This window comes from Giraffa tippelskirchi, chromosome 4, assembly GCF_054371585.1.
Source record: "Giraffa tippelskirchi isolate mGirTip1 chromosome 4, T2T-mGirTip1v1.2.pri, whole genome shotgun sequence".
Lineage (NCBI taxonomy): Eukaryota > Metazoa > Chordata > Mammalia > Artiodactyla > Giraffidae > Giraffa > Giraffa tippelskirchi.
Genome location: NC_137278.1, coordinates 55027184 through 55047893, shown reverse-complemented (window position 1 = coordinate 55047893; position 20710 = coordinate 55027184). Strand labels below are relative to the sequence as shown.

Sequence of the window (20710 nt, the reverse complement as noted above, 5' to 3'; positions counted from 1 at the left end):
TCAATCATATGCTCCTTGTTCTACAGCTTGGTATGGATGGACATTCACTGATAAAGTGCCATGAAGCCAGAGTCAGAGAATGCCTGGCTATTTTTACCTGTAATTTATCTTCGTGGTTTGTATGAGTCTGTGACAGATAGCGGAATTCCTGAGTAAGCCAGAAGCAGTGCTTAACATGTTCTGGAGAAACAAAATCTTCAGCCACCTTGATACAGCTATATAAGTTATGAACCTGGAAAACAAGAAGCCACATCAGTAACAAAAGCCACATCAGTAGTGTATGGAGAATAAAGAATACAGTAATGGTTCTTGCCTGATGTGGCGCTCCTGCTGGGATAAATACCACATCTCCAAGAAACTGCACAATAGCCCAGCCTTGAACCCCATACTCTTGATGCAAACGCTTCCTCAGTGATCGATCTAAATACCAGCTCTGATCATGAATGGGATCGTGGTCGGCGGGGTTTTCTTGACCTTGCTCTTCTGACACCTAGAATACATTCCAAAGGTTATGAAACTGAGCTACGTGCTAGGGCTCCAGAAGGGCACTTGGCCCCCTGAACAATCTGGACGGTCAGTAAACGTCAGGCCTTCTTTAACACAAGCCCTGGCTGGCAGAAAAAGAAAATAGTACTCAAAGACAATAACTGAATGAACCAAGAGGAGAATGAAAGAAAATGTGGGTTCCTTTGTCATTTCCTATAAACCATGACTGGCAGTCTGCATTATTTTTGTAAATACTGTGTTTGGACAATATTTTGGCCTAGACTTTTGAATGTAAATAGACTTAAGCTCCTTAGAAATAGATTTATTGCTCTGCAGTTATTAAAAACCTCTAATTCACTGAACAATTTGAGTAATGAAACAGTCTCAAAGATGGCTACAGATGAAACTTGTTTATTCTAGACCAGTATTGGGCAGCACAGACCCAGGGTGACACTATCAAAGGAACAACATGGTGACCAGCAGGTCCTCTGGAAGAACCAAGTTATCCTTAGCAAAAGACATCTTGATTGAAGCAAACACTGGTTAAGGATCTAACTTGGCACCAGGCTAGGACCATGCATATCCATTCCTCATGAACGAATGAGGAGTACTGGCCATAAATATCTGCGCTAAAACTAGCAGCCTCAGTGGCGAACAGGTTAAAAACTGAACATGCCCATCTGCGTCTAGAACAAAGGGTTTCACACAGACCCTTGCGAATAACCTAACTATCAGAATCTTGAGATCTTCAAAGTCCTTGTATACCTCTCCCATGACCCCTTCATAAGTTGATGGCCCAGTAGGGTGTGAGGTCTCCCTGACCTACTACCACATGAGGGCGGACAAACCAACAGAGACCTGAGTAACTCACTTGGAACACAGCTATCAAGGGCGAAGAAATGATACATGGACTTCTAAAGTGCTTAGGTTTTTAGGGCTGTAAAAATAGGTACTATGTGATGATCAGAGGAACTACCATGAAGGTGAAGGCAGAGCACAAAACCCTCCAAATTCACTGGAACATAAAACATAGACATGAGAAAACAAGTTCCCCCCTTTTCAAAGATGAAAGCTAATCATCTAGAAAACAATGATCTTTAGAAACCAGCTTTAGCCTACCCAATCTGAGATGCACAGGTTTAACGTTTGAGGTTGTGATTATTCGTCAGTGACCCAGTCAGGTCTCTACATGTAGTAATTAATAATACTGCCGTTCTGCATGCTTCTCTCTTCACATGCCACAGGGTAAGGAGCACACCTTTTTAAGAAATTCTCGTATCTTCTCTGTGTCCTTAGCAGCATATATGTGCCAGAGAGCTCCTGGCTTCTCTTTTCCTTCAATAAATCGCTTTATTGTGAGTTCATCAGAATCTCCATCTTGGATGGTTTTAAGGACTTCTGGAGCAAGAGAAGGCAAATATCAGACCACACATGTTCCAGCTCAGAGAGTAAGCCCCACTTTTTTTATGCTTAGGACCCTACCTTCTTCTTGGTCACACTGTCCTTTGGGAATTCCCACATAGACCATGACATTAGCTGCATCAGATACATCTAGGTGAAGATTTGTTGTTCCATATTTCCGATCTTCTGGAGTAATTAATCCTGCAGGTAGAAAGGCCTGAAATTTACTGAAACAGCACAGGCTGCCACAGTCTTTCCCACTCTCTGGAATACTTGGCCACAAAATTTAAAATCTACCTTTCTAAGCATGGAAGAGTAATAGAACAATATTCAATATTATTTTATCCTTTAAACTTTGAATAAATATTAAACGTTTACTTTTTGTAAGAATAAAAACCCAAGTCCTAATACTAGTTTCTGGTGATAGGCAAAATATCTGAAAATCTGGATGAAATTTAAATAAAATGTGGATAAAATTAAAGAAAAAAAAGGCAAAAGGGCTTTTTAAAAATGAGCCAATATGCTGGCAAGAAAAGAAACTCAACACTAGAAAGTAGGACTCAGGAAGGTAAAGTGAACTACTGAGGCTGGGATTTGCCAAAAGGATGTCTGCTCAACCAGGCGAGCTCAAGTTTTCAAGCTTTGGTTGTCATAGCCGAGGACTCTGGCGTAAGACATTTCTAACAGAACACCTCCCTACCTCTGCCCCAAACAAACACAGAAAGCTAGGACCTCAAATGATTATGTAATCAGTCACACTTGGATCCCTCAACTATGGAAGAGGTTGAGCCAGAACAGGGGATTTCCAGGTGGTGCTAGTGGTAAGGAACCCGCCTGTCGATGCTGGAGACATAAAGAGTCACAGGTTCAATCCCTGGGTCAGGAAGATCCCCTGGAGGAGGACATGGCAACCCACTCCAGTATTCTTGCCTGGAGAACCCCATGGACAGAGGAGCCTGGTGGGCTACAGTCCATGGCGTCACAGAGTCGGACATGACTGAAGTGACTTAGCACACACACACGAGCCAGAGCATGAGGTCCATGTTGGTGCTCATAACCCGAGACTCTAATCTCTTCCCCCAGGAGGAGGCCTATTTGCTCAGCATTCACCTCGAGGCTCGTCAAGCCCGGCAGTTACCTTGGATCCCCATCCTGACATGAGGACACTGCTTCTTGACTGGGCACAGAGCCAAGCACGGCTCGGGATGGGCAAGCCAAAGCTGCTTTCTAACCTACCAGGCCCTGCAACTTAAGCCCTGTCTTGTTCGGAGGCCAAGGAATTTCTCTCTGGCTCTCAGGGGCCTGTGGTTTAGGAGCAGCCATACATATAGGAGCCAACACCTTATCATTTCAACCTGGGATCATGGCCCTAGGGCTCAGCAGCAGTTTCCCTTCTTTGCAGTTTGCTGAAATGCCAGCCCTAGGAGTGAGTAGAGCATTAGATATTGGACAAAATCACAGGATATATGAGATTTTCTTTAAAAGAGTAAAGGAAAAAGTATGAAGTGAGAAAATAAGGAAACTATGGGAAAAAAGTCTGAGAGCTGTTGTAACTGGGAGATGAGTACATGGGAAGTCACTGTCCTAGATTCAGGTTTCCAGTGCATTTAATTTTCTACTGTAAAAAGTAAACAAGTATAATTTGAGAAGAAAAAAAGCAATGTGATAGGTGGCAAGTGAATTAAATGAATAGTTATTAATCACAACATGGAGCAGAATATCCCTAAGTCTGATTCCACTCATATAAAGCTCAAACGTAGGTTAAATACTGAAAGAACATTCTTCAGTAATACAAATATATGGTAAAATTATAAATGTAAGGAAATGATAAGCACAAATGTCAGGATGTGGGCTAACACCAACACTGGGAGCAGAAGGAAGCAAATGGAGCTGGGAGGAGTGAGGAAAGGTGAACACGTCTCAGAGAGACATCAGAAGCTGCTTGCTGGTTTGGCCAGTGGAACCAAAAACAATGGTCCCAGGGAAAGGATTCCCATAAAATAGAAAATCCTGAAACAAAACACGCCATGGACTTTCATGCAAAGAACATAAGCAGACACAGTAGGGGCTGCTAGGTGACAGACCACTGGGGCTGGAGACTGGTTCAATCCTGGAAATTAGGAGACTTAAGACCTAGTCCCACACCTGTTAGTAGACACCCCTTGGGTCTCCTAGTCAGGTCAATGTCCCCTCTATCATCCTCAAGTCCTGGTCCCCATTTGTAAAAACTGCTGGTGGTGGTGGAGCTGGAGAGAGGTTGACTTATGATCTTTCCAAAGAGCCTTTCACTCTACTTTGTCTCATGGAGGAGTCACTGCTCAGTCATCCAACTTTTGAAAAATGACTGCTCATTAATGAAACAGTTTATCATAAGGTGGAAGGTGTTTGAAAATGAACACATTTTCATTATTTCCACCCCTAACTGATTACTCTGAATGGGAACAATTTTGATAGGAAAAGCTATTATAGAGTGACACTGCCATCTATCAATTGGTATCCAGGAGGAAAAGACCTCTATCAAGCTATTTAAACCAAATAAATAGACTATATTAAAAACATCTCAGGTAACCACTTCTACCTTATATAACTTTCTAATTTCTATTAGGCCTGGATAATCATGATATAACATTGTACCATTTGCTTTAGTAGAAAAATGCTTCCATTCATGTAAATTTGTTGTAAATCCTCACTGTGAACAGAACACACCCTGCAATCCCAGCCATCCAGATGCTTTGAAGGGCTCAGGGGAAGGTAGCACAATTGCAGAACAGGCTGCTGCCCCACAACACAGGCAGAGCTCTCTAAACTGAGACCTGAAGAGCAAGGGGATATGGGCATGGGCAAGGGGACTACTGCCAGCTGTATCCTCTCCCCCAGACCACCTCTCAGCCCACCCTGGCAGAACTATCTTGGGCACCTGGACTGTGGGAACTCCCCAAAATAAAGGCCTCTCTGGGAATGTTCCCTGACCTCACTCCAGGCAGTTCCCGGGCTGACTCCACCGTAGGAAAAGAATTGGAGGCTGAGGTCCAAGCCCTTGCTCCCGCTCCCCCAATAGTGTCTGGAGAACATGGCAAAGATGCCAAAGACTCTGGTCTGCCACCCTCGGGTCTGAGACACTGGAGTTGGGATTACATGAGGAAGGAATAACAATGAAATACAAATTCAAAGAGTATGTTTAATACTAACTTAAATAACCGAATACTACCCCTACCAGCACAGAACACTGTATTTAAATGCAGCTGATGTTAAAACAGCTGAAATTCCAGCAGACTGACCTAAATGTCCAGTAACATTAATACAATGAATAAACTGACATTCATTAGATGACATACCATGCAACCATCAAAAATGATCACACTAAAAACCACTGAGCAACATGTAAAAATTTTCCTGTATAATATTAAGTGTAAGAGAAAGTTTTTATTAAAAAATGGCATAAGCCCTACAATGTGGCCAAGGAATGAAAGGAAATATGCAATAATGAAGACCACTGCTATGTTAAGGGGTAGGATTATAAACATCTTCTCTCCCTCCCCCAAAACCAATGTTACAAATATTTTAACGTGATTTACTTCTGTAATAATCTTTTCAAGTTAGCTATTTCTTTCTTACCATAAGCATTATACATCTTGGGACCCAGATCTGGCCTAACAAAGTAGTTTGGCAGCCGTGAGGCCAAGTTTAGTTTGCCGTCTCTCCTTGTGTACTCAGGCAGTGGAATGTTGGCCATCAGATCATCAAACCTAGAATAAGACAACAATGAATTTGCAAAATAAGCTTGCATTTCTAATCACTTATATGTGGAATCTATATATGACACAAATGAACCTATCTATGAAACAGAATCAGAGACATAGAGAGACCGGTGGTTGCCAAGGCAGAGGTCGGTGGGAGAGAGCTGAACTGGGACTTTGGGATTAGCAGATACAAACTGGTAAATATAGAACACATAAACAACAAGGTCCTTCTATAAACAACAAGGTCCTTCTGTATAGCACAGGGAACTATATTTAATATCCTATGATAAACCACAATGAAAAATATGAAAAAGAATGGGTGTATATATATATATACACACATAAATATAATTGAAACACTTTTCTGTATAGTAGAATAACATAACATTGTAATTCAACTATAATATAAATGAAAAAAACAACATTTAAGGTTAGAATTGCAGTGCTTATGAACAAAGTATTCTTTGTCTACAGCACACATAGATATCAAAATAATCTCGAACACTGCAGACAAAAGATTTGAGCAAAAACTTCCTGATATGAAGTAGCACTAAGGGATACATTATTCCTTAGTTCTGAGGATTCAAGGTTCAAGCGCAAACAGGAAAATGGATCGAACCATTCTGCTGTCTTGTCTAAAGCAGTATCACTGTATTCTACCCAACCCTAACATGCCTGATCTCACTCCTGCCTACAAATGAGTGCATGCATGCCTGAATCAGCCTTTTCTCTGGTGGAGCACCACAGTGGAAACACAGAGGGTTTTCATTAGTGAACCAGATTCAAAAGTCAGTAACTTCTTCATCTCACCAGAATCATCATCTCTCAAGAAAAGGACCATCTCTCCCCTTCCCCATAATCGTACCTGGAGGGCATCATATCTCTAAAATCTTCTCCTGGTGGCCAGTCCTTAAGTTTCAACACCATTGGCTCTTTTTCATTTTTCAAGCGGTCTGAAAGGTAACCAGAATTACTTAATTGTTACTATTCATAACTCGGAAATAGATCAAAATCAATGGCAAATTAGCACTTTATGCCCTAACGATATATTTGTAAATGTATTTGTCTTTGCAAAATCTTTATAACCTGACACATTTGGTTCAGTTCAGTTGCTCAGTCATGTCCGACTCTTTGCGACCCCATGGACTGCAGCATTCCAGGCTTCCCTGTCCATCACCAACTCCCAGAGCTTGCTCAAACTCACGTCCATTGAGCTGGTGATGCCATCCACCATCTCATCCTCTGTTGTCCCCTTCTTCTCCTGCCTTCAATCTTTCCCAGCATCAGGGTCTTTTCTAATGAGTCGGCTCTTTGCATCAGGTGGCTGAAGTATTGGAGCTTCAGCATCAGTCGTTCCAATGAATATTCAAGACTGATTTAAGATTGACTGGCTTGATCTCTTGTAGTCCAAGGGACTCTCAAGGGTCTTCTCCAAAGCCACCTGAACAGTTCAAAACCATCAATTCTGTGGTGCTTAGCCTTCTTTATGGTCCATTTCTCACATCCATACATGACTACTGGAAAAACCGTACCTTTGATTATATACACCTTTGTCAGCAAAGCATTATTTCTACTTTTCAATACCATGTCTAGGTTGGACATAGTTTTTCTTCCAAGAAGCAAGTGTCTTATAATTTCAAGGCTGCAGTCACCATCTACAGTGATTTTGGAGCCCAAGAAAATGAAGTCTGTCACTCTTTCCATTGTTTCCCCATCTATTTGCCATGAAGTGACGGGACCAGATGCCATGATCTTAGTTTTCTGAATGTTGAGCTTTAAGCCAACTTTTTCACTCTCCTCTTTCACCAAGAGGTCTTTTTCTTTTTTTTTCCTCCCCTTTCATCAAGAGGTTCTTTAGTTCCTCTTTGCTTTCTACCATAAGGGTGGTGTCATCTGCATATCTGAGGTTATGGATTTTTCTCCCAGCAACCTTGATTCCAGCTTGTGCTTCATCCAGTCCAGCATTTCTCATGATGTACTCTGCATTTAAGTTAAATAAGCAGGATGACAATATACAGCCTTGATGTACTCCTTTGCCAATTTGGAACCAGTCTGTTGTTCCATGTCTGGTTTTAACCGTTGGTCTTGACCTGTATACAGATTTCTCACAAGGCAGGTAAGATGATCTGGTATTCCCATCTCTTTTAAGAATTTTGAGTTTGTTGTGATCCACACAGTCAAAGGCTGTAGTGTAGTCAATGAAGTAGATGTTTTTCTGTAATTCTCTTGCTTTTTCTATGATCCAACAGATGTTGGCAATTTGATCTCTGGTTCCTCTGCCTTTTCTAAATCCAGCTTGAACATCTGGAAGTTCTCAGTTCACGTACTGTTGAAGCCTAGCTTGGAGAATTTTGAGCATTACTTTTGTTTGCGTGGGAGAGGAATGCAATTGTGCGACAGTCTGAACATTCTTTGGCATTGCCTTTCTTTGGGATTGGAATGAAAACTGACCTCTTTTCCAATCTTGTGGCCACTGCCGAGTTTTCCAAATTTGCTGGCATATTGAGTGCAGCACTTTCACAGCATCATCTTTTAGGATTTGAAAGAGCTCAACTGGAATTTCATCATCTCCACTAGCTTTGTTCATAGTGATACTTCCTAAGGCCCACTCCAGGATGTCTGGCTCTTGGTGAGTGATCACTCCATCGTGGTTATCTGGGTCATTAAGATCTTTTTTGTATAGTTCTTCTGTGTATTCTTGCCACCTCTTCTTAATATCTTCTGCTTCTGTTCCATTCTGTCCTTTATTGTGCCCATCTTTGCATGAAATATTTCCTTGGTAGCTCTAATTTTCTTGAAGAGATCTCCAGTCTTTCCCATTCCATTATTTTCCTCTGTTTCTTTGATCACTTAGGAAGGCTTTCTTATCTCTCCTTGCTAGTCTTTGGAACTCTGCCTTCAGATGGCTATATCTTTCCTTTTCTCCTTTGCCTTTCACTTCTCTTCTTTTGATATACAAATATTAACTTTAACATTCACATCCTGCAAATTATCAACCATTTTATTTATTCAGTGTCAAGAAATCCACTATACCCAGCAAGGGATAGTAAAATAAAGATAACTGACTAATTTGTATTAGAGCCCTGTCTTCTCTGGATTCTCTTTGAGAGCCCTGTCTCAAACTGCTTCTTTGAGATTTTAGCTGCTCCCTTTTGTCCATGTTACATAGGTAGTGTTTTGATAGATCCAGGCTCCTCCTATATAGTGTTCCAGAAGCAAGCAACTTCCCAAATAACAAACAGCAAAGCACTTTAACAATCAAAGGTCACAGATGTCTAGAAACCCCAGTTTTCTGAGGCCAGCATGAAATAGCAATGACTTATTTTGCTCAGAGAGACTGAAGCAACCTGATGTTCTGTCCAGAGACAGCAGGCACACTCTCCCCACCCTCCAACCCCCCCACCCCATCTTCTGGATGATACATAGAGGGTTTAATCAGATTATTTTCCTGTAATAGACAATTAACCACTGCAGGTCATGTCAAGGAACCAAGAACTTCTAATTGAAAAAGATATGCTGAAATTATGACTTATAGCCATGATTCATTATGGCTAACTGCAATGATAACTATTATTTCACACCTCTTACTGTGTTCTAGTCTCTGCTAAGTGTTTTAAAACCACTTAGTTCTTACAATTCAATCCAATATCCCAGTGACTTCTGGCACTATGCAATATTCCTAATTATGGATGAGGAAATTGACTGAGGTCAGTTGACTGAAAGATGACTGAGGTCATCCAGCTACTAAGCAGTAAGAACTGAAACTGGAACCCAGGTTTGACTTTAAACCCTAAATTCTTGAGGACTAATGTTTGTACACAAGTGTTTGATGGTCAACCAAGTACTGTCCCATAATCTAACTTACATAGGTGCACAACAAACACAGGAAAATACAGAGTACAGTGTTTGCTCAGAATATCAGTGACATTTCAGTGTGGGTGGTGTGTTGGGATCTGGGCAGAAGAATGATCAATATGGAAAAGGCAGGCTGCCATTGACTTTGGGCTGCCTTAACCATCTGCAGGCATGAGGAAGTGCGAGCCCCAGAAAAATGACATTAGCAAGTTCACATACACAGCAAGTACATAGCAAGAGTCAGGATCTGAACCCAGGCCTAACTGGAATGCACACTGTGGTATGTGTGCCTCTGTATCCCCTTTTGCCAACAAAGGTCCCTCTAGTCAAAGCTATGGTTTCTCAAGTAATCTTGTAGGAATGTGCGAGTTGGACCATAGAGGAAGTTGAGCACCAAAGAATTGATGCTTTTGAACTGTGGTGTTGGAAAAGACTCTTGAGAGTCCCTTGGACTGCAAGGAGATCAAACCAGTCAATCCTAAACGAAACCAACCCTGAATGTTAAAGACTGATACTGAAGCTCCAATACTTTGGCCACCTGATGTGAAGAGTCTATTCACTGGAAAAGACCCTGATGCTGGGAACGACTAAAGGCAGGAGAAGGAGGCAACAGAGGATGAGATGGTTGGACAGCATCACTGACTCAATGGACATGAGTTTGAGGAAACTCAGGTAAGATAGCAGAGGACAGAGGGGCCTGGCAAGCTGCAGTCCATGGGGTCACAAAACGTTGGACATGACTGAGCAACTGAATGACAACAAGATCCCCTTTCAAAGGACCTGCTGTCCTCACAGCTTTGTGGTTGGCCTCAGCTGCAAACAGCAGCCCTGCCAGGTCTTGCCCTTCCCAGGGCCTGAGGGAGGTGAGGGGATACAGGCCCTGACTCTTCCTCTCTTCAGCCCAGTCTGAGACCACAAGGGGCAATGCTTGCTCCAGGGCTCCCTGTCAGGTGTGCCAAGGCTTCACTAACTCTACACTGCACCTGTCTCCTCTTTCATTTCACAGACTTTGATTTCAGACGTCAGGTAAACATCTGACGTCTGAAACTCCACCCTAACCTTCATGTGTGAAAACCCCCATCACACTCTACTTAAAGTCAGCTATACCTGGTTATAAAGTTTGTTGAAAGTGTGGGCCATAACCTGTAAATGTGAGTAACAGGCAAAAAGGAAGCAAGACATTACAAGATAAAGGTATGCCTTAAAAGAATGAGAATGAGAAATTCTTGAATTGAGAGTCTACAGAATGAACTGGCCAAACCCCCTCAAAGGGCGGGAGCCTGACGATAGGTGCTGGGGCTCACAGAGCGCTTGTAAACACGTTACTGACTGGCCAGTCACATAAAGCGCCCAGCCTCAGCACCAGACACATGGCCCCCTGACCACCACTGAACCCCTGCCCAAGTGAGGAGGCAGTAATCAGGCTCAGCTGTGTGATGAGGATTCATTCTTTGGCACTTTCAGCTCAGCTTGTCTTGTTAAACATACTGACAATCTTCTTTTTTAAATAGCAAAGCTACAAAAAACCACTACCCTGGAGGCACAAGCCCTGGCTCTGTGTTCCCCTCCCCCCGCCATTGGGCACATGTCTGTCACAGAACAGACACGGAGTCACCTGAAGAAGAGGTGACTAAAATCTCACTCTCAAAGGAACTACCAAAAGAATCTGCCTCTGTTCAAATGCACAGAATTTGTAAAAAGAAAGGGAGGAGGAGGTAAGACAGGAATTTTAAATTCCAGACTCATAAAAAGTGCTGCTGTTTCCACTGAAGGACAGTCGGCTCCTGCTGCTCCTGTGCCCACCCCCCGCCCTTTTCACATCCTCAGCCCCTTAAAGGGTCTGTAATACGTACTCGGAACATCTTCAAAGCCATCCCAGAAGTCTCCTACTGTGGCTCCTGTGATGATTTCATTGGTTCTGCAGTTAACGAGGTCGACTTCCTGGTTTCCAAACTCCCTCCTGAAGGACTCGGGTTTCCAGAGTTCAGTGTTCAGCTTGTGGTGCACTCCTGACACCATCACTGGCTAGGAGAGGAGAACGAGGACTTCGGTTTGAACTCCCCCAGCTCTGTCCCTTCTCCCGACGCTGCGCTGCCCCTCCGCAAAGAGCTGCTCTGTTTTTTTCTCTGAGGCTGGTCCTTAGGCTCAGCTCCCAAAATGACATCACAGTCCTCTGCGTTCCCACAGCATTTCCTGTCTTCACCGCTTACCTGCTACACACACCCCTTGCTCTCAAATTAACTAGCAAGCTTTGAAAAGGAAGGATCACACTTTCTGACTCAGATCCCACAACTCACAAAACACCAACGCCATGGTTCAGGGTCAGGGACATGCAGGAGACAAAGGAAACGAGAGTGCCCTGTCCAAGGAGGGCGTTGCCACTGGCCTGCAGCCTCTTGTTAACCAACCAGAAACATGACCCTGAGATCGCCCAGTCTTTTGGTTACCCAAGATAGACCAGAAGTCCTCATCTTCATGTGAAACAGCCTGACTAAAATATTAACAAGTTCAACTTTTAAAAACCATTATGTAATCCTCAAAAAACCAAACAAGACCTACTGTACAGCTCAAGGAACTCTTTTCAGGGCTCTGTGGTGACCTAAATGGGAAGGAAATCCAAAAAAAGGGGGATATATTTATATGGCTATCTCGATGGCTCAGTGGCAAAGGATCTGTCTGCAACGGAGGAGACCTGTGTTTGATCCCTGGGTAGGGAATGATCTCCTGGAAAAGGAAACAGCAACCCACTCCAGTATCCTTGCCTGAGAAATCTTATGGACAGAGGAGCCTGGAGGGCTACAGTCTGTGGGGTTGCAAAGAGTTGAACATGACTAAGAGACTAAAACAAGAGCATTATAGCTGATTCACTCTGTGTTAGTACAATAGAAACTAACACAACAATGCAAAGCAACTATACCCCAATAAAAGTTACCTAAACAAACAAAAAATCAAGCAAGTCATTATGTAATCCAAACAAAACATGTCAGTGGACTGTATTCAGTCTGTCATTGTCATCATGAGAAAATCTTGTTAGAGAACAGGACTGAAAAAAATTTTTTTGTTGTTAAATACATACATTTTTCTATTTGGCAATTCCCAAGTCTTGGCCTTGTCCAAGAGCAAACTATCCCTTTAGCAAGGATTCTGTTTGGTCCAGAAGAGAAGACAGAGATCCAGAAAACATAAACCAAAACAAGAAAGAGAAGAAGCAGGTCCACAAAGCCAAGCATCGCCTAAACTATCAATGAAAACTTAAGATGGAACATCACTGCCCTTTAAAGCAGGCTCCTACCTGGAGACTATACACCAGTTCCAGGCTGACACTACACGGCTCAGGGCCACCTAAAATTGTCTTTGGCATAAAGTTATAATTCATGGAAGAAGGACGCCTGATTTTTATCCTATTTTGTCTAATCCCCCAAACTTCATCAGCCTCAGTCACACATCCGATTTTCCAATTGACATTTATCACACAAGAATCACTGAGCCCAGAAAGCACTCATCAAAAATCCAAAGATGGGGCTTCCCTGGTGGTCCAGTGGTTAAGAATCTGCTGTGCAATGCAGAGGACATGGGTTCGATCCCTGGCCTGGGAAGATCCCACATGCCGTGGAGCAGCAAAGCCTGTGTGCCATGACTACTGAGCCCGGGCACTACAATACCGAAGCCTGTGCTCTGCAACAAGATAAGCCACTGCAATGAGAAGCCTGCACACACATCAAAGAGAAGCCCCCACCTCTGTAATGAGAGAAAGCCTGTGTGCAGCAATGAAGACCCATCACAGTCAAAAACAATAAAATAAAAAAATAAAAGATCCAAAGATGACTGGTTGGAAGCAATGAAACCCAAAACCTCATCAGAGAATACAGCTTAGGAATGTTTGTGGTAAGAAGTAAGACTCACAGCCACACTGATTGTATTCACCCTAAACAATAAAGTACAGAAAAAAAGAGATAAAGTATATAGCACAGAAAGGGGGAAGGGAAAGGGCTGTGGGGTGGGGTTGTCAGAAGTCTACCAAAGGCACTGGGAAGGGGATGTGGTGGGGCCAGTCAAGAGGCCCCTTACCTGCCCTTGTTTCCAGCACTCCCTGAACACATTCCAGTTGCTCTTGTTGTTGGGATCTTGCAGGCAAAGCAGACGGTTATCACACAGCCAGTAGTGGGGAGTGTCAAAGCCCAGAATGCTGGGCTTGATGGTCAGTCCTTGGGGCCTCTTCGATAAATCAGAGCAGGTCTTATTTTGTACTAAAGAGGCAAAGATGTCATCAAGGATTTTTGGTGTATTCTTGAGTCCATTTTCAGTCTGAATTTGAAAAAGAACATAAGTCTTAAACATGTCATTCCCTACCATCAGTAAACCCTATATTCCTATAACAGTAGGATAAGTACATATTACACACCCAGGGAAGAACCCAAGCCAGAACTCTCACAGAGGTTAAGTCTTCTTTCTCTACCTGACATCACAACTCTCAGAAGTGGTACATAAAAAAGTGTACCCACCAGCCAAGAATTAGAATCAGCACATCAGTGTACCCAAAAGCCCATCAGCCAAGAATTAGAAGCTGTGAAGCCCATCTGCCAATGATACAGCCTCTGTACCCATGAAGGAAGAAAGCAATGGACTCACATCTTTCTTTCTACTTTCTATTTTAGTTTCTCTACTCTCTTCTACTCTGACTCTGTTCATCTTTATGGGGGAGAGTATAAACAATAAGACAAATACATACCTTTCCTGTAGAGGAATTCAAGAGATTTCGGAGGAAACCCGAATTGTTGTTGCTTACAGGTGTCAAAATTGTGCTGTTAAAGGTGTGGAGGACTGTGCTGGATTTGCTCAAGGGGGGGAGGGGTGGAAGGCATTTGATTTCATTCTTTAAAATTGGCATCGCTGGTTGCTTTTCTAAAAAGGAAACCAAAAACATCCAGATGGAAAAGCATTCTGAAAGGTAGAGCCCTTACTAGTCTTCTATCAACAGAATTACTATGGAACCAGGAAACTTAAGAGGATAAATACTAATGATATTACTGATTTTGATAAGGATTTCCAACTGCTATTACATATATATATATATAGTATATATACATAAACATTCAATACCCAAAGTGATACTATGGCAGACTGTACTTTTTATTTGTTCCTGGTATGTAAAGTACAACTGATTTTTATAAATAAACATGGTAACTATCAACCTTGGTGGTATTTATAAATATAGATTCTCTCAGATTTTCACATGCGTAATTAGATTGTTCACAAATATCAACACTTTTATCTCTTTCTTTCCAATCCTAACATCTTTTTGTTCACTGCAATAGCCAGGATTTCCAGTACAATGTTTAATAAAAGACTGAAGACAGGAATCCTCATTCCATGCCTGAACACAGAGGGAACGGTTTAAAAATTATTCAACTGATTAAAAAATTCAGTAATAATTTAACATGTTTGTTGTCAACTTTACCGTAGAAATTCATTAGATTAAGGACATTCCCTTCTGTTTCTAAGTTCTTTTGTTTTAATTATAAGCAGGTTTTGAATTTTACTCTTTTTCTGTATCTCCTCACATGACTTTTCCCCACTTTTTTAATGTTAAAACCGCAGCTGCACTTCTCAAGCCCTGCTGGGTCACCCTGTATAAGTCCTTTATTTACTGTGTTGAATTCTATTCACTGAGATGTTTAATACCTCTGTGTGAAAGAAACTGACCTGCAATTTTTCTTTCTTGTAAAACAGCCAGAAAGCAGAATCACCTAAATTCTAAATACCTGATTTCCAAACCCATGCTCTTTATACTATAATCAAGTATCCTGAGACAACAGCACGGATGAGAAAAATAAAGTTGAAGCCAGAGTGTTCTCATTTAGATAGAATAGGAAATATATACAGGGTAGACACAGAAAGGCAAAAATTACTATTGAAATTCACAAGTCTCAGCCCACCCTATTCCTGCCTAAACAGAAGCTCAACAATGACTTCTTTCACCAGCAAAAGTTATCTCTGGGCCTGCAACTGTATCAGGTCTCAGGTGACTACAGGGAACCCCTAACCCTCCACACTACTTCTCACCACTCTGTTCTCCCAGGAACTGAGGTTGCCAAGTCCCTCTGGGAACAGACCAAAGTTCTGGAAGGCAAGAAACACTCACCCTTGTTCTCCTTGTTGACATTGCCACTGGTCAGGTCTGCCAGCCAGTTCAAAGGAGACGTGCTGGCCGGACAGGGGGGCTTCACACTGCTGGCAGGCTTGGAGGTGGCCTCCCCACCCACAGTCACTGGCTCCATCCCTAAGGGATTCTGTGGGAGCATGGTACCGAGAGTCGCTTTTTCTCCAGTTAAGGAAGTCTGTGTTGAGTATAAAAGGAGAACTTGACACAGGCTGGAAAACTGCATTTTCTTCTTATCTTCTTCCCTAACTGCTCACCAGTAAGAGAGAAATATCTGCAACAAAACTACCCAATAGCCCTGGAAATCATCACAGTTGCAGTAATCTTGCAATAACAGAGCAGAACTGCACAGAAGAGATTTTAATTTTTTAACTTCTATGTATTACTAGAGAAAGTATAAGATGTGAAGGATGTAAACACAGCAAGATACGCCCCCATCACTGTAGCAGCATCTCATATTCCTATCACTCCATCCACCATGTTTCTTTAAAATGCCCAGTTTGTTCCCATGACCCAAGTGTCACGAGTAGGCACTAAAAAACCAGTGACTGAACAAGTAAATGAGGCAGGGTAGGAAATACAGCTGTGAATTCAGAAGGAAGTGGGAAAATTCAGAAAAAGGAAATGCTCTTTTGATTCAGCATAGTGTAGGAAGCTTTCAAAAGTGATGAAGAGCCCTAACAAGAACTCAAAACATGAACTGAACATGAACAACAACAAAAACGACAAACAAACTGTACAGACAGAGCACACCACTTATTTTACTGGCATTATTATTCCTCTATTACTGATGAGGAAGCTAAAGCACATATACATCAGTTCATTTGAGCCAGAGTTATGCAACTAGAAAGTGGCAGAAAAAGAATTCAAATTCAGTTCTGACTCCAAAGATCAAAACTCTTCTGCCAATGCTGCCTTCCACACCACAGCTTCATGAAAATGTAAAATAATTTCTGATTACTAAAAGTAAAGTGGGCTAATGATTACTGGGGTGAGGAAGAATAAAGGGGGTAGATGTGATGACAGACATGAAGGAAATGTCACCATAAAGAGGCCTGTGAGCACCAAGAAAATGTACACATTTTTTACACTAAGTGAGAGATACAGAAAGGATCATTTCAGTATTATTTCCTTCAATTCTTTTTATATTTATTACAGGTAAAATATATTTAGTAATTAAAAAATGTTGAGGCTTATCTGAAAAATTTTAACTGTGTAAAACTATGGTAAGTCTAAAAACCTATACAAATTTGAGAGCAATTTATTAAGTAGACTGTAACAGAAAAGGTTTTGCTTTTTCAAGGAATGAAAATTAAAATCCTACTTATGCAGAAGGAAATGGCAATCCACTCCAGTATTCTTGCCTGGAGAATCCCAGGGACGGCGGAGCCTGGCGGGCTGCCGTCTATAGGGTCGCACAGAGTTGGACACGACTGAAGCGACTTAGCAGCAGCAGCAGCAGTAACTATATAACATCCAGCTAAAGACTAGCGGGTATTCTTTCTGCCCCCTTCTGATGTCTATGTCAGAAGCTTTCTCTATCTCCTTTATACTTTAATAAAACTTTATTACACACACACACACACAAGAAAATTAAAATCCTACCTAAAAGAGACTACAAGTAAAGTCCACAAAAATAATGTAAAACTTGAGAATGGGTCTATGAAGTGCCACATGAAACAGATGAAGCATTTCTTTCCACTGACAGCTCTCCCCATGTTCCTTTCTAATATACTATAGAAATCCTCAGGTTATCGAAAACAGACAGACAACAATTAACAAGGATGGTGAATCCAGCATAAACAGTAATACCTGTTTTATGTCTTCCTTTGAGGCTGGTTTTGAAAAGAGTTTGAACTGCCTGTTTGAACAGGGACAATTTGCTTTTATTCCCCATTTTGCTCTTACAGAATGAACAATGTCTCCAACATCATAGAGGGCTAAAAAAAGGGCACAGGCAAACATCTGAACAAGGATATTAGGTACTTTCAACCTCAACAATACAAAGCAGAAGCTGGTATTTCTAACAAAATAACTTGTTTTAGCAGCACTTATTTTAGAGTGGGCTTCCCAGATGGCGCTAGTGCTAAAGAACCCGCTTGCCAATGAAGGAGACAGAAGAGACACGGGTTCGATCCCTGGGTCGGGACGATCCCCTGGAGGAGGGCATGGTAACCTACTCCAGTATTCTTGCCTAGAGAATCCCATGGACAGAAGAGCCTGGCAGGCTACAGTCCATGGGGTTGCAAACAGTCCATGGGGTTGCAAACAGTCAGATACGACTGAAGTGACTTAGCATGCATTTTAGGGTGCTTATACTCCCTCCTTTTCATCCTAAGTATGCTTTCCTCTAAATGCGCCATTTTCTTTCCTTTTAAAGAAATTTTTACGAAGCCTTAATCAAAATCTTTGGGGGCATTATTTAACACATTTCTGGACAATTTATGGTGCACACCAAAATAAAGATAGCAAGTAATTATATTACACAAAGTAAAACCAAACTACCAGCCCCTATGAGCTAATCAAAACACAGGCAAAAGAAAATCATTGCACCCCATGAAATACCTTTTCCAGGAATGATCTGTGTAGGCATGAGGTTCTCTGGTTCATGTATCTGACTCTTCACACATCTCAGCCAATTGAAAGTCTTGTAGGCAGCACCTGCAAAGAACTGATTTGTAGTCACTGCTCTTTATGGACTCTGGCCCCACAAGTTTCAGAAATCCATCACCCGCATATCAATGAAAGGCTTAATTTAAGAGCAGAAGGGGCTGGGAGAAGAATGAAGTCAGTTCTCACCTTGCTGGCAGTTTTTCCTCTTCATCCGATAGCAGTCCACACATACCCCGAACCCACACCTAGGACACACCCAGTGAAGGTTGAAGATAGTGGTGTCGCACACGTCACACATTTCCCGCACACCTTTGACAGCTCGCTTCCAAGCAACCTGTCCTACGAAAATCAATAAGTCACTTAGTCTTGGGGAGGAGAGGGCCCCTGAAATAAAACATGAAGGGGGAGGGAGTTGGTGCCATTTCCCCCTCTCACTGGAGCTCCAGGTAACTGTTTAGCCTTCAGAGCCCATCCCAAGCCCCCACCCCAGGCATGAAGCTCTCCTGGACTCCTCTGGCATTCCCATTAGTTCGTATCTGCACTCCAAACTTGGGCCTCTGTACATGGCACACAGTCAAGGGGAGTTTTACTTCCCTTGAGGAGCGACGAAGTTAAAAGATGCTGTTCATTAGAAGAAAGGCTATGACAAACCTAGACAGTGTATTTAAAAAAGAGACATCACTTTGCCAACAAAGGTCCATCTAGTCAAAGCTATGGTTTTTTTTTTTTCCAGTAGTCATGCATGCATGTGACAGTTGGACATAAAGAAGGCTGAGCGCCAAAGAATTGATGCTTTTGAACTGTGGTGATGGAGAAGACTCTTGAGATTCTTTGGACAGCAAGGAGATCAAACTAATCACTCCTAAAGGAAATTAACTCTGAATATTCATTGGAAGTACTGATGCTGAAGCTGAAGCTCTACTACTTTGGCCACCTAACACAAAGAGCTGACTCACTGGAAAAGACCCTGAGGCTGGGAAAGAGTGAAGGCAAAATGAGAAGAGGATGGCAGAAGATGAGATGGTCAGATAGCATCACTGACTCAATGGACATGAATCTGAGCAAACTCCAGGAGATAGTGAAGGACAGGAAAGGCTGGCGTGCTGCAGTCCATGGGGTTACAAACAGTCAAGACACAACTCAGCAACGGAACAACAAGGAGACTAAACTTCATGCAAGCAGAATTCCTGCTCAGATCCGCACCTCCACCCCACCCTCCAAGGAGCTCTACACACTGCTGGTGCGTAGGAAGTCCTGATGAGTAAGTCAATGAGGAAAGCAACATTGGTTATGCAAGTTGGGGTTTAGACACAGGTATCAGAGAGCAGTGGTTCTTCACCTTTTGGGTCATGAGACCCTCTGAGACTATAAAGGCAGCACGGACCACACTTTTTCCAAAGGAAAAACATTTCACTCAAATCCACAAACCCAACTTTCAGTGCAGGGTGTCTGGTTATTCACAGATGCCCCAAAACCTCTCAGACTGCCCATTAAAAACCCTCAGGGTGCTTAGGGAACCTGGAGGGAGCAGCACATTAACTAGTGAAGGCACAACAGTCCAAAGTTGGTTCCTTCACAGACCAGAGACAGAAACTCAATTCTGCTAGAGCCAGGAGTGATGCAGGCCCCCAGGACTGACTCACACTAACCAAATATTTAACAGACGGAGGCATAACCTAGACATCTACAAAGTAGCATCTTCTGTTCCAGTGGCCAAGCTCTGAGAACTGGAGGGAGGGGCCTTCCCTGCGATGGAGGAGCGCCAAATACAGCATCAGAAAGCTTCAAGGAGTAGGAGCAAAGGGAGGACATTTTCCTGGGTCACAGAAAAGCCCAGTGTCTCCATCAGAAGATCATTCTCTCTCCTGAACAAGACAGGATCAATACTGTCATATTCATCTTCTAACGAGAACATTCACCTTTTCCTAACCTAGTCAATGGTGACTTCTTTCTTCAGACTGACCATAAAACACATGACTAACTTCAGTTTGCTTCAAATTAATCCAACTGCTGAGTGAACCTCTGCCATTTCATTACAATGTGAAAGCTCAGTGCATAATACATAGAGCTTCAGGCATTTTACCGACGAGATTTTATGAACTTCACCTTGGTCACTGGGTTAGACTGTTTTATTAGAGAGTAGTCTTATACCTCTTAGCCACCTATTCAATGACTGTCATTGAAAAGACAGAATAAACGTATGAAGGCTGGGACCTGCTTCCTAATCTCAGGAGCAGAGGGCACCATCTCACCCCCTCTCTAGGAACCTCTTGTGGTAGCATCCTTCAGGATCACTCACAGCGAGTTCCTCTCTCCAACTGACCAGTCTGCCACAGAGGAAATGAAGAAGAATAGGACAATCAAGGAGGAAAGGCTAATCACATATAATTTTTAAGGACCGAGTTTCTTAATTATGCTCTTAAAAAGACAACTGTGTTTTTTTTGGAATGAAAAA

The 20710-nt window shown here is 42.4% G+C and overlaps 1 protein-coding gene across 28 annotated transcripts in view; it reads right to left on the bottom strand.

Moving 5' to 3' along the window:
- KDM3A (lysine demethylase 3A) overlaps positions 1-20710 on the bottom strand; it is a 55455-nt gene that overhangs the window by 1495 nt on the left and 33250 nt on the right. For 10 of the 28 annotated variants that reach the window (XM_081592906.1, XM_081592886.1, XM_081592896.1 and 7 more), the window contains 13 exons: positions 18442-18594; positions 18208-18303; positions 17455-17582; positions 15625-15820; positions 14212-14384; positions 13551-13787; positions 11336-11507; positions 6493-6580; positions 5503-5633; positions 1969-2088; positions 1745-1884; positions 314-490; positions 98-232 (listed from right to left, as the gene is read on the bottom strand). In XM_081592906.1, the coding sequence (XP_081449032.1) occupies positions 98-232; positions 314-490; positions 1745-1884; positions 1969-2088; positions 5503-5633; positions 6493-6580; positions 11336-11507; positions 13551-13787; positions 14212-14384; positions 15625-15820; positions 17455-17582; positions 18208-18303; positions 18442-18594 (1946 nt within the window). The remainder of the gene's footprint in view (positions 1-97; positions 233-313; positions 491-1744; positions 1885-1968; positions 2089-5502; positions 5634-6492; positions 6581-11335; positions 11508-13550; positions 13788-14211; positions 14385-15624; positions 15821-17454; positions 17583-18207; positions 18304-18441; positions 18595-20710) is intronic. The other 18 variants (XM_081592910.1, XM_081592889.1, XM_081592912.1 and 15 more) reach the window with 5 other exon arrangements.